The 12,274-nt window shown below is 51.4% G+C and overlaps 1 protein-coding gene across 1 annotated transcript in view; it reads left to right on the top strand.

Moving 5' to 3' along the window:
• LOC135405223 (zinc finger protein 239-like) overlaps positions 1-12,274 on the top strand; it is a 229,329-nt gene that overhangs the window by 34,317 nt on the left and 182,738 nt on the right. Inside the window, exon 2 of the mRNA XM_064639899.1 lies at positions 2,917-2,995. Within this exon, the coding sequence (XP_064495969.1) occupies positions 2,944-2,995 (52 nt within the window). The 5' untranslated portion in view covers positions 2,917-2,943. The remainder of the gene's footprint in view (positions 1-2,916; positions 2,996-12,274) is intronic.

The following is a 12,274-nucleotide window of genomic DNA, read 5'->3' as shown; positions in this document are numbered from 1 at the left end:
TCCCTAAAGGAGACTGGGGGGTCCCAGGTGGGTTTTGCGGGTCACTGAGAGGGTTTAGGGGGTGCTGGGGAGGGATGAGGTCTCTGAAGGCATTTGAGGGGACCTTGAGAAGGTTTTGATGTGTCGAGGGGGGGCTTTCAGGGCTTTTGAGGGCATTTTGGGGGATCCCCTCAAGCCCAGCAGTGGGTCCAGGGGGTCCCCCAGCCCCAAAAAGAAGAGGTCCTAGGGATGGCCCCCAAAATCCGGGGGGGGGGGAAATGTACCACATCCGGGTAAGGGGATCCCTAGACCCCAGTATATCCCAGTGACTTTCCAGTGACCCCTTCAGTGACCACCCAGTGTGTCCCAGTGACCTCCCACTGCCCCCCAGGATGACCCAGTGATCCTCCAGTGAGCACCCAGTAACCCCCAGTATGGCCCAGTAACCTCCCAGTGTCTCCCCGTGTGTCCTGGTAATTTCCCAGTAACCCCCCAGTCCCTCCCAGTGTCCCTCAGTTCCCCCCAGTGTGTCCCAGTGTCCCCCAGTAATCACCCAGGGCCCTGCAAAGCCCCCCAGCTGTCCCCAATGTTTCCCCAGATGCCCTTGGCCTTTCTGTGAGTGTGTGTGGGGGTGTTTTTGTGGTCAGAGGGTCCAGGGGGGGCTCCTGGGTTGAGATGGAGGGTTGGGGACATCAGGGATGGGGTTTGGGGACAGTGGGGAGGGATTTATGGACAGTGGAATTGGGGGTGCCTAGGGGGGAATTAGGGCTATGGGAAGTCCCTGGGAACATTGGAGACACCAGGGGGGCCTCGGGGTGTGAAGGGAGGAACTGGGGACACCAAGAGGGTCTTGGGGACACCGGGGGGGGGTCTCAAGACTCACCTGCTCTGGTGCAGCCCCTCCTCTGCCCGCCCAGGCCTCATTAACCCCTCCCAAATGTCTCCTAACCTCCATTTACCCTTTAATCCCCTCCCCCCATAGGTACCTCTGACCCCCCAATGTCCCCAAGACCTCTTTTAACTTCCCTAAAGGCACTCAAACCCCCCAAATCCCCATCTAAACTCCTCAGATCACCCCAAATCTCCCACAACCCCCCCTCAAATCACTTCCAACCCTCCTAAAGAGGGATCACCCACACCCTGGGACAGGAACACAGTGGGCTGTACTGGGGGCACTGGGCTGTACTGGGAGGGCACTGGGGGGGCTCAGGTGTCCCACAACAAGGTGGCCCAGCTCCAGGAGAGATCTGGGGAGCAGTGAGGAGGTACTGGTCTGTGCTGGTCTGTTCTTGTCTTTACCCCCAATCCCCAAAGCCCCTCCCCAGCTCCCCGAAGACCCTCCCACACCCCAAAGCCCCCCAGGCCCCCCCAGGCTCCTGACTTGGTCCTGCTGCCTCTTGAGCATCTGCAGCTCCTGCAGAACCAGGCATTTCTTTGCTCCCCACAGGGTCATTCCCACACCCAGAATGGAATCTGGAGGCAGCAGGATGTGCACAGGGCTCCCATATCCTACAGTGCAAAGGAGCTGCAGGGAGTGATTCCCCTGCTCTTGCAAATCTGCCAAAACCTGCAGGGCACAGAAGGGGGAGCTTCAGGAATTTGCTGGCATTGGGAGTGGAACCAACTGGGTATCGAGAGGAACATATCCCTCAAATACAATCTCTCTGCATACTCAATATCTGTCTGGACAGACAGATAAAGCAATAATCAGATATATTCTGTATCATATATATGGCACATATTCTATAGAATCCATCCTTAGCTATTGTATGATAGATCTATAAGATATTACAAATAATAAGCAATAATAAGGCAAGTGTACTCCTTAGGGACACACACTTCAGAAGGGAACTTGCACTTGCCCCCCCCCTCTCTTCAGCTTTGAGCCACCTGGTGCCACAGAGGGGGACAGAGCTCCTGTGGAACATTCTATTGCACTGACACAGAGCAAGGAATAAACCCAAACTATTGCCTGGGTTTGTTCCCTGGGGGTCTCTGCAGCAGCAAGCACAGCCCCACACTGACTGCTCTGGGCTGTGCAGGCATTTGTGGTTCTGCCTGTCTCACACACACACAAAACAGTCTGGTTAGTGCTGCCCTCAGGAAACACCCTGAGCCTTGGTCCAGCTAAAGCCATGGAATTTGTCTTTGTTTCCCTTGGGTTCAGGGTCAGGCTGTGCCTGTGTCCATCCCAGAGGCTCAGAAAAGCATTTCTCCCGTCCCACTGCAATCTGCTGCTGCAGACAGGACCCAGGCACTGGTGGCACTGGGAGTGAACAGCAGAGTGTTTCCAGGGGCTCTCTGAATGAACACAAGTGTCCAAAGAAACCAGCACAAGTGTCCACAGAAGTCCCACTCCTTCATCCCTGAATGAGCTTGTTCAGCCCAGGAAAAATTAAGTTTTATTTCCATGGAAGGAGGTTTTTCCCACTTTAACACCAGTTTAGTTCCAAACCGGTTTCTTCATTCCCTCCTCCCAATTTCCCTGAAGGACATTGACAGGGACCATGGACACTGACAGGGATCACAGAGTTTGTCCCTTGGCCATACAGCTCCTGCTGTTTGGCAGCACAGGAGAGGTTAATTAGAGCCCAGGCTCCAATCGCAGGCCATGCCTTGAAGACGAGCTTGAAATCAAACAACTTTCCTGCTGGAGGGTTAAATTCAGTCCCCATCACCTTTTATTGGGCTGAATTTTTGTATTTTGGAGTATTTTTTAGCTGAATCTCAGCTTTTTGCAGTTTGGGGTGGCGAGGGTCTTCTTGCTATTTCTGAGGGTTTTTTGCCTGACTCTGGTTGGTTTGGGTTTTTTCTGGGCTGAATCTTGGTGTTTTGGAGGTTTTTATGGTCACAGGATGCCCGGTGAGTTCTAGTGATGGACTTGGGCAGGAGGAACCCCCAAACCAACGCGCTCAGCCCTTGTTTTCCCCCCAACAGGATTTGTCCTTCCCAAAGCTTGGGCGGATGGAGGAGGAGGCTGCGAGGAAGAGGAAGATGCCTTGGTCCCCCCAGGCAGGTGAGGAGGCAGTCAGTGTCCCTTTGGGTGGGTGTTGTGCTGGCTCTGTCAGCCGAGCATGGCCCCGGCTGCAGGACAACCCCGCTGGCGCCGCCGTCCTGCCGGGGACGGAGTTGGGGGGATGTCCTTGGCCTTCCCTGTGGGCCGGAGGCAAATCCCCTGCCTGTCCTTCTTGCTTCCTGCCCCAGGCCCCGAGCTGAGGACGGAGAGCCCGTAGGACAAATCCCCCCGTGAGACCCTGGTGGGAGAGGCCGTTTTGAAGAGCTCCCCGGTGCAGGAAGGCAGCGGGGAGGAAAAGGGCCGGAGATCCCCCCGCAGGAGGGGCTCCAAAGCCATCCCAGGGTGCTCTGAGGAGGAAAGAGCCAGCCTGTGCCGGGAAGGCGGCCGGAGCTTGAGGGGGAGCTCTGACCTGGTGGTCTCTGAGCAGCCTCCCAGCAGGGAGAAGCCCTTCAGGTGCTTGGAATGCGGGAAGAGCTTCAGGGGGAGCACCCACCTCCTCACCCACCAGCACATCCACACTGGGGAGCGTCCATACACGTGTGGGGAATGTGGGAAGAGCTTCAGTGACAGCTCCAACCTGAATCGACACCAGCACATCCACACTGGGGAACGGCCATACCCATGTGAGGAATGTGGGAAGAGTTTCAGGGTCAGCTCCGACCTGATCCAACACCAGCACATCCACACTGGAAAATGGCCTTACACATGTGGGGAATGTGGGAAGGGCTTCAGTGACAGCTCCAGACTCCGCAAACACCAGCGCATCCACACTGGGGAATGGCCCTACAAGTGCTTGGAATGTGGGAAGAGGTTTCAGACCAGCTCACATCTCCTCAGGCATGAGCAGGCACACACGAATGAGAGGCCCTTCCGCTGCACAGACTGCGGGAAGGGCTTCAACCAGAACTCCGCCCTCGTCAGGCACCGGCGCATCCACACCGGGGACAGGCCCTACAAGTTTGGAGAGTGTGGGAAGAGCTTCACCCGCAGCTCTAACTTGACCAGACACCAACGGACCCACCAGTAAGAGAAGCCCTACGAGTGCCCTATCTTCGGCCGCTGCTTCCACCCCAAATGAAGCCCCAGATGTTGAGGCAACCCCTGGAGTCCAGTGACTGTCAGTCCATTCCTTTTGACCAGAATGGGCCAGTCCCCTTTCCCAGGGGCAGCTTCTTCCAACAGAACCCTTCTTGGGGATGTGTGGAGATTCCTGCCTTGACTGGGGACCCACTAAGGCCACTCCTTGAGTCTGAGAGCAGAGATCTCCCCACCAGTGTTGGTCTGGGGGAGTTCCATCCATCTCCAATTAATAATCATTGCTTTTGTGGCAGCTTTAGTAGAATTGCTTCAACAATTGCTTTAGTGTAGAGCACTATCCTATCTTGTCCTGTGCTCGTGGTTGTTTTAGTGTTTGTATTGTGCAGTAAATAATTCTGATGAAGATGTTTTGTGTGATCATTTGTAACTCTAAATAAATTCATTTCTATCAATAAATCTGATTTGCCATCATTTAACCTGGAGTACAAAAATGATTCAGTCACACCTCTGTAATTCCTTTAAACTGAAAGTGCTGGCATAATCCAAGGCTGAGATTGGATCCAGCACCCCTCAGTATGTTGGGAGCTCAGGGGGGCCACCTCCCTTTCCCAACCCCTTTGTGCCCAAAGACCCCCATGAGACCATTCGACCCACCAGACCACCTCCCCTTTTCCACCCTTTCCCTGTTCCTCCCACTTTCCCATTGTCCCCTTAATCCTCATTTTCCCCTCAAATCGGTTTTTGGGTCCCAACCCTCACTTTTTGCCTCCTCTCCTGTGGGTGCTGAAGGAGAAAATGAGGCTGCACACACAGAGTTCCATTGCGGGACTTGTCCGCCCATCTTTCCGGTGTCCCCCTTTCATTGGGGTTCCTTTGGAAACAGCTTCTTGAGTTTGTCTTTTAGTCCACTGGAATTCCCAGCATGACCCAAAAGCAGTGCCCTGATGCCACACATTCCCCTCCCCTCATGTGCTGGCTGTGTTCAGCCACCAGAGAAAAACACAGGCTGCCATGCAGAGCGTTCCAAGTGGTTTCTACTTCGGCAAACAGCACTCTCTGGATGGAAAACACCAGTCAAGGCCAAAACACTCCTTGATGATTCTGATTAACTGAATGCAGCTGCTGCTGCCTTAACTTGTTCCCACAGACATTCTCAGGGTTCCTTTGCTTCCAGGAGGCCCCACATGTCACAACGGCCCCTTGATTCCATGAGCTCCCACAGTCTCCAAAGGTTCCTTTAGGTCCATGAGGCCCTGCAGTCCCCAAATGCCCTTTGGATTCTCGGAGATTTCTCACTGTCCCAGGGTCCCTTGTGCTTCAGAAGTAGCTGCAGTGGGACAGTGGCCCCTTGGTTCTGTGAGCTCTGCAGTGTTCCAGGAATCTTTGGGTTCCAGGAGAGCCTGCAGTTTCACAAGGAGCACTTGAATGCAGGAGGTTCTGCAGGGTCCCAATGGCCCCTGGATTCTGGGAGGTTCAGAAATATCTTAGGGCTGAGATAACTGGGATTGTTCAGGTTGGAGAAGAGAAGTCTTTGTGCTGACCTGATTGTGGCCTTCCAGTGCCTGAAGGGAGCCAACCAAAAAGATGGAGAGAGACTTTGGACAAGGGCCTGGAGTGACAGGACAAGGGGCAGTGGCTTCACATGGATAGAGGGAAGGGTTGGAGGAAATAGTAGGAAGGAATTCTTTTCTATGAGGATGTTGAGATGCTCTTTAAGGCCCCTCCCAGGCCAAAGCATTCCATGATTGTGGGACTGGTGGGTGAGGTGGTGGTCGGAGCCGTCTGGGGCACAGGGACCCAAAATGAGGGAGTTTTCCATTGTGGGGGAAGGAAGGAGGGGGCAGCAGAACTGACCCCTTGGACACCTGGCAGGCAGGCTTTGGCTGGAAGCTGGTGATGGGGAGCTGAGTGAAGCCCCCACAATGCAGGAGGAAATGGTCAGTGACCTGCTCTGCCAGTGAGACCCCCCCAAGTGCCTGGGCCCACATGGGATGCAGCCAAGATTCCTGAGGGAGCTGGAGAAAGAGCTGGCCAAGCCACTCTCACTCATTCCCCAGCAGTGCTGCACAACTGCACAAGTCCCAGCTGACTGGCAACAAGCACATGGGATGCCCATGCACAGGAAGGGCCAAAAGGAGCATCTGGACAACTCCTGGCCTGTCCCATTGACCTCAGGAGTGGGGAAGTCCATGCAGCAGATCCTCCTCAGTGCCATCCCATGGCAGGGGCAGGACAACCAGGGGATCAGGCCCAGCCAGTGTGGGGTTGGGAAGGGCAGGTCCTGCCTGACCAACCTCATCTCCTTCTCTGACAAAGGACCCGCTCAGCAGCTGAGGGAAAGGCTGGGGATGTGTCTCTCTGGAATTCCAGAAAGCCTTTGGCACCATCTCCCCCAGCATCTCCTGCACAAACTGGCTGCTCATGGCTTGCCCAGGGAACTGTTTGCTGGGTGACAAAGTGTCTGATGGCCCAGGGAGTGGAGGGGAATGGAAGGAAATCCAGGTGGGGCCGGTCACTAGTGGGGTTCCCAAGGGCTCAGGGTTGGGGCTGCTCCTGTTTAACATCATTACTAATGACCTGGGCCAGGGGATCGAGTGCCCCCTCAGGAAAGTCGTGGACAACACCACGTTGGGTTTGAGTGTGGATGTGCTGGAGGGCAGGAAGGCTCTGCAGAGGGATCTGGACAGGCTGGATCAATAAGGCCAAGTGTCAGGGCCTGCCTTTGGCTCCCAACAACCCCCTGGAATACTCCAGGCTGGGGGCAGAGGGGCTGGAGAGCTGCTCAGCAGGAAGGGACTTGGGGGTGCTGCTTGACAGGGGCTGGATATGAGGCAGAGTGTGCCCAGGGGGGCAAGAAGGCCAAGGGCATCGTGGCCTTTGTGGAGAAGAGTGTGGCCAGCAGGAGCAGAGAACTGATTGCCCCTCTGTGCTGGGCACTGGGGAGGCCCCACCTGGAGTGCTGTGTCCAGTTCTGGCCCCTCAGTGCCAAAAGGCCCTTGAGGGGCTGGAGCGTGTCCAGAGAAGGGAACGGAGCTGGGGAAGGCTCTGGAAAACATGTCTGCTGAGGGACGGCTGAGGGAACTGGGTTTGTTGAGTGTGGAGAAGGGGAGGCTCAGGGGGGACCTCATTGCTCTCTGCAGTGACCTGAAAGGAGGTTTTAGTGGGGTGGGGGTTGGTCTCTTCTGCAAAGCCTTTAGTGACAGGAAGAGAGGAAATGGCCTAAAGTTGCATCAGTTGAGGCTCAAATTTGATTTTAAAAAAACCCTTTTTCCACTGAGAGAGTGTTCAGGCATTGGAACAAGTAGCCCAGGGAGGTGGTGGAGTCTCTGGAAGTGTTCAGGTGTGTGGTGGGTTGACCTTGGCTGGAGACCAGGTGCCCACCCAGCCGCTCTATCACTCCCCTTCCCAGCAAGACAGGGGCGAGAGTAAGGTGGAAAAAAAAAACAACTCATGGGTTAAGACAGTTTATTTAAAGAAAAAATTAAAGTGATGCGCACGCAGAAGCCAAAGATAGCAGGGTTGAGATAAGGCAGTTTATTTAAAGCCAAAGACAGCAGGGTTTGTTCTCTGCTTCCCATGAGCAGCCATGGTCGGCCACTCCCGAGGAGCAGGGCTTGGGTCCGCGGGACGGTTCCTCAGCAGGCAGCCATCAGACAATGAATGCCCCCCTCCTGCTCCGGGCCTCAGCTTTTAGAGCTGAGCTGACCTCCCATGGTCTGCAATGTCCCTTGGGTCAGTTGGGCTCAACTGGCCTACTTGGGTCCCCTGCCAGGCTCTTGCCCTCAGCTAAGGAAGGAATGTCCCAGTGTTGGTGCTGTGCTCAGCAGTGGCCAAAACACTGGGGTATTCTCAACCCCCTTCCAGCTGCCAATGCCAACCCAGCCCTGGGAGGGCTGCTGTGGGGAACTGAACTGCAGCTCAGCCAGACCCAACACCAATATCTATGGCACATATTCTATAGAATCCATCCTTAGGTGTTGTATGATAGATCTATAAGATATTACAAATAAGAAGCAATAATAAGGGAGATGTGACGTCATAGGAGAGATGTGATGTCACAGGGGAAGACGTGATGTCACAGGGACTATATGATATCACAGGAGAGGTGTGATGTCATTTGATGGATGTTATGTCAGCTGGAATGTCATAGGGGAGGTGTGATGTCACAGGGGAGATGTGATGTCATATGCTGGTTGTGACATCATAGGGGAGAACGTGATGTCATAGATGAGGATGTGATGTCACAGGGATATTGTGATGTCCCAGGGATGATGTGATGTCACAGGGATGATATGATATCACAGGAGAGATGCGATGCCATATTATGGATGTGACATCATAGGAGAGATGTGATGTCACAGGAGATATGTCACAGGGGAGGATGTGACATCACAGGGATGATATGGTATCACTGCAGAGATGTGGTGTCATATGATGGATGTGAAGTCATAGGGGAGATGTGATGTCAAGGGGAGGTGTGATTTCACAGGAAGGATGTGATGTCACAGGGAGCATGTGATGTCATAGAGGAGTGACACATCCTCCCCCCAACCTTTCTCCAGCTAAAGCCGTGGAATTTCTTTGTTTCCCTTGGGTTCAAGGTCAGGCTCTTTTATTTCCATGGGTGTCTAGAGATGAGTTAAGGGGAGCTCAGACCTTTTGGTGAGGAAGGAGTTGTTTACTCTGGAGCATTTGAACTCAGCCTTTGTTCCTGGTTTCTTCCCACTCTTTCAGAGCAGTTCATTTCCCAGGGGGAAAGCTCTGATTCCCCAGCACAGTCAGGTTCTCCTGAGCTCGGGATCTTTCACTGGTCTCATTTTTCTCCGGTATTAATTCTGTGCCAAATTCTTGCTTCCTAGGTCAGTGAAATGTTAGAAGAGAGAGAATCTCACCTTGATCTTGCACAGAACACTTATAGACTTCTTTATTCTCTTGAATTCTTCCTTTACAGTTATGGATGTCAGGATACCCATGTGGAAAAGTCCCTTTTCAGGTTTTCAGGACTTAAAAGAGATTCTTTTCTGAGGTCGGTATTTATTGTGGTGTTATTTATTCAGCTGCAAGGGTTGAATTGAGTGTTTCTTGCACCTTTAATCTATTGTTTTAAAAACCATGCATTAGACGTCAGACGACATACAGACAGCAAAGGGATTTCCAAGGCTTTGTTCCAAGGCTGGGCGCACATGGACTGGGGAGAACTTTGCCTGCCGGAGCCGCTCTCCCTGCACCGCCAGGAAGAGCAGGGACCGCATCGCCCCGGCCGCAGCGGCGCAGAGGCTGCTCGGCAGGTGACAGTGTGCTAGAGGGAGATGCCCACTCGCTGTCCTTACTGCCTGCACAGCGCAGGGCTGGGGGGAATTGAACCAGGCAGGAAAAGGGAATGGCGGCCATCGCACGGTGCTGAAACGATACGGGAAGTAGCAAACAGCCTGGCTGGGGGGAGCACAGTTTGGGAAGGGGGTGCAGGGAAAACCCACCGCGATGTTCCGGGGTAAATAACAGAAAATAAACAGAGGAGGGTCCCCTTTCAGATATAGTTTATAGATCAGTGCACTGTGTATAGTGTAAGAGAGCTTCAGAAATGTTAGAATGCAGTTTCTACAGCTTTTACTACAGTGACATGTTTTTTTATAAAATATGTAAAGAGACGATAAGTTGGGTGTTAGGTTGGGCTTTTTTTGGTGGGTTTTTTTTGGTTTTTTTTTTTTTTTTGTGGATGCTTTTTCCCCCCAAGCCTCCCCAAAGGAGTTTTCTTGAATGTACCTTCTCATAGCTAATTTGAAGGATTAGTTTAGATAAACCTCTCAGAATAGATGCATTTCAATTAAATTGGGGCACGTGTCTTTTTGGCTCTGGTGCAAGATTCAAACTAACTTTTTTCTTCCTCTTTGGCTCAATTAAAAGCCATCTTAAAACACCCCCAGTATATTGTGTGAGTGCAGGGCTTGAGGCGTGTGGGATTGAATGGACACAGAGAAAGAACCAACATTCAGAAACATATCTGCTTCTCTCTCTCAATTAACAAACCCCACAGTTTGACACATTATTAATATCCATAGTAATTGTGATTTGACTATATATTGTGACAGGCATATGCACATGTGAGCATAAGGACATACGAAATAGGTATTGTAGTTTCTGCAGTTCTTGTGTTATGGGTGAGGGGAGAGAGGATTCGAGCTAAAAATTGTCTGAACATTTTGAGAGTGCAGAGACATCTGTCTGACCATCACTAGGTACGCTTTGATTTTAAGGCAGAGCATGTTAAAGAGTGCAATAACTTTTAGCCAGCTGGAGTCTTGAATTTTTGCTCTTTCAGCAATAACAATAGCACTAATAATTACTAATATTTAATGAGCTAACATGCAATAAATGTATCTGCTCATTTTGACATATGTGTCAGTTTAATAATTTTAAATGAATCAGTGCACTTGTAACAGGAAATCTTCCTCAACCTCTGATTAAAATGTGACATTGACAAAAGGATTATAGAGGGGACTTAATTTTACTGACTGTTTTTACAGTTGTCACAGCTGTTGGAAGAAGGAAAGGCAATTGAAACACTCCAAAAAAGGGGTGGGGGGGCAGAACAAGAGTAGTTTAATAAATGTAAACATGGTCTCTGAATGCCAAACATAAAACATTGAGCAGATCTGTAACTCCACAAAGCTGCTGCACACTATGTACTTTTGCCTTTTGTGGCTCACTGTGTTTCATTCATTTGAACACTGAGCAGTTTCCCTACTTTCTCCATTTAAAAATGTGCAACAGCGTTTAAATGTGGAACAAATTCAGCTGTTCATGTGCCTGGAGTTTCATCTTAGAATGCACCTGATAGAATACTCAGCTGACAGGAAATAAAGATCGTGTAGAATGGCTGTAACATTTAAAAAGTGGACACAGGTGTCACATCCTGTGAATGCTGCAGTGCAGTGATGGTTGGTGTACATATTTTATGTTTTTCTAACCGTTCTCATGTTGTGATGTGGGAATGGTGTGTGGAGTTCCCCTGCGAGTCTGTCTGGGTTATGTCTGTGTAGGGATGAACAGGAGTGTGTGTGTAGATTCCCATGCCTGTGTGTTTGTGTGTGTGCAGGGGGATTCTGTGCTAAACTCGTTGAGCTACGAGGTGCACAAAGGACCCCCTTGCTTTCTAGATTCCTTCTCAGAGAGGAGCCTGGGGGGGGCTGGATCCAATCTCAGGCTCAGATTTTGGTTTCAATTGAAGGAATTCTAGAGGTGTGATTCAATCACTTTGTCCTGCAGGTTTTAGTGATGGCAAATCAGAAATATTTCTATATAATGAATTATTTATTATGACAAATGAACAGAAAATTGATCAGAAAAGTGAACAGATGAAAGACCTTAAAGAGAATTATTTACTTCAAATTATAAAAGCCAAAAACCCCTAGTAGTATAGTGTAAGATAGGACAGTGGAGTCTATCAAAGTAACTCTATTAAAGCAATTGGATCAAAGCCAGCAAAACCAAACAATCCTGAAGCAGAGATTGAGGTAACTCATCCCACAACAACAGGGGTAATTCTTTTTTCTTTCACCCAACCCCTGGGCAGTGACCATGAAGAGCTGTCCTTGCTTCATGGCAGAAGCTCCACACACTTGAAGGAAGTCTGTGGAAGAATCTGACACATCAAAGTTGGACAGGGCTTTTAGAGTTATCAAGGGTTTGACTGCCAGACGTATTTGCAGGCCAGGGAGCAGCTTAACTGTCAAATCCTGCTTCAGAAAGCAGGATGTGTGTTTGAAGTTTCAGGAACCATTTTGGGTTTAGCATAATTCAACATTAAAACCAGCACCTTGACAGGAGCAGTAACTCATCACAGTGTGCATTGTTTGCATTCTCTGACCATTGTTTAGGCATTGTCAGAGTAGAGCATCCTGCCAGAAATGGCTCCTTGATTCCATGAGGTTGCAAAAACTCTGAGAGCTCCTTTGGTTCCATGAGGCCCTGCAGTGTCACAATGGCCCATTGATTCCAGGATGTTCCAAAATATCCCACAGTTCCCTTGGCTCCAAGAGGCTCCCCAGTGTCCCACCGGCCCCTGGATTCCAGGAGGCCCTGCAGTGTCCCAATGGCCACTCGGTTCCATGAGCCACAGCGGCTGCCGCCGGCGTCTGTGCCCGGAGCCGCCGCTCCCACGGGGCTGCCGCACTCACCGCCGGGGTTGCCGCTCGCGCAGCCGCCGCTCTGCCCCGGCTGCACCGGGACCCGGCACCGCCT

The sequence above is a fragment of the Pseudopipra pipra genome, chromosome W (assembly GCF_036250125.1).
Source record: "Pseudopipra pipra isolate bDixPip1 chromosome W, bDixPip1.hap1, whole genome shotgun sequence".
Lineage (NCBI taxonomy): Eukaryota > Metazoa > Chordata > Aves > Passeriformes > Pipridae > Pseudopipra > Pseudopipra pipra.
The sequence above is the reverse complement of the archived record's forward strand: the minus strand, read 5'-3'. Positions and strand labels throughout refer to the sequence as shown.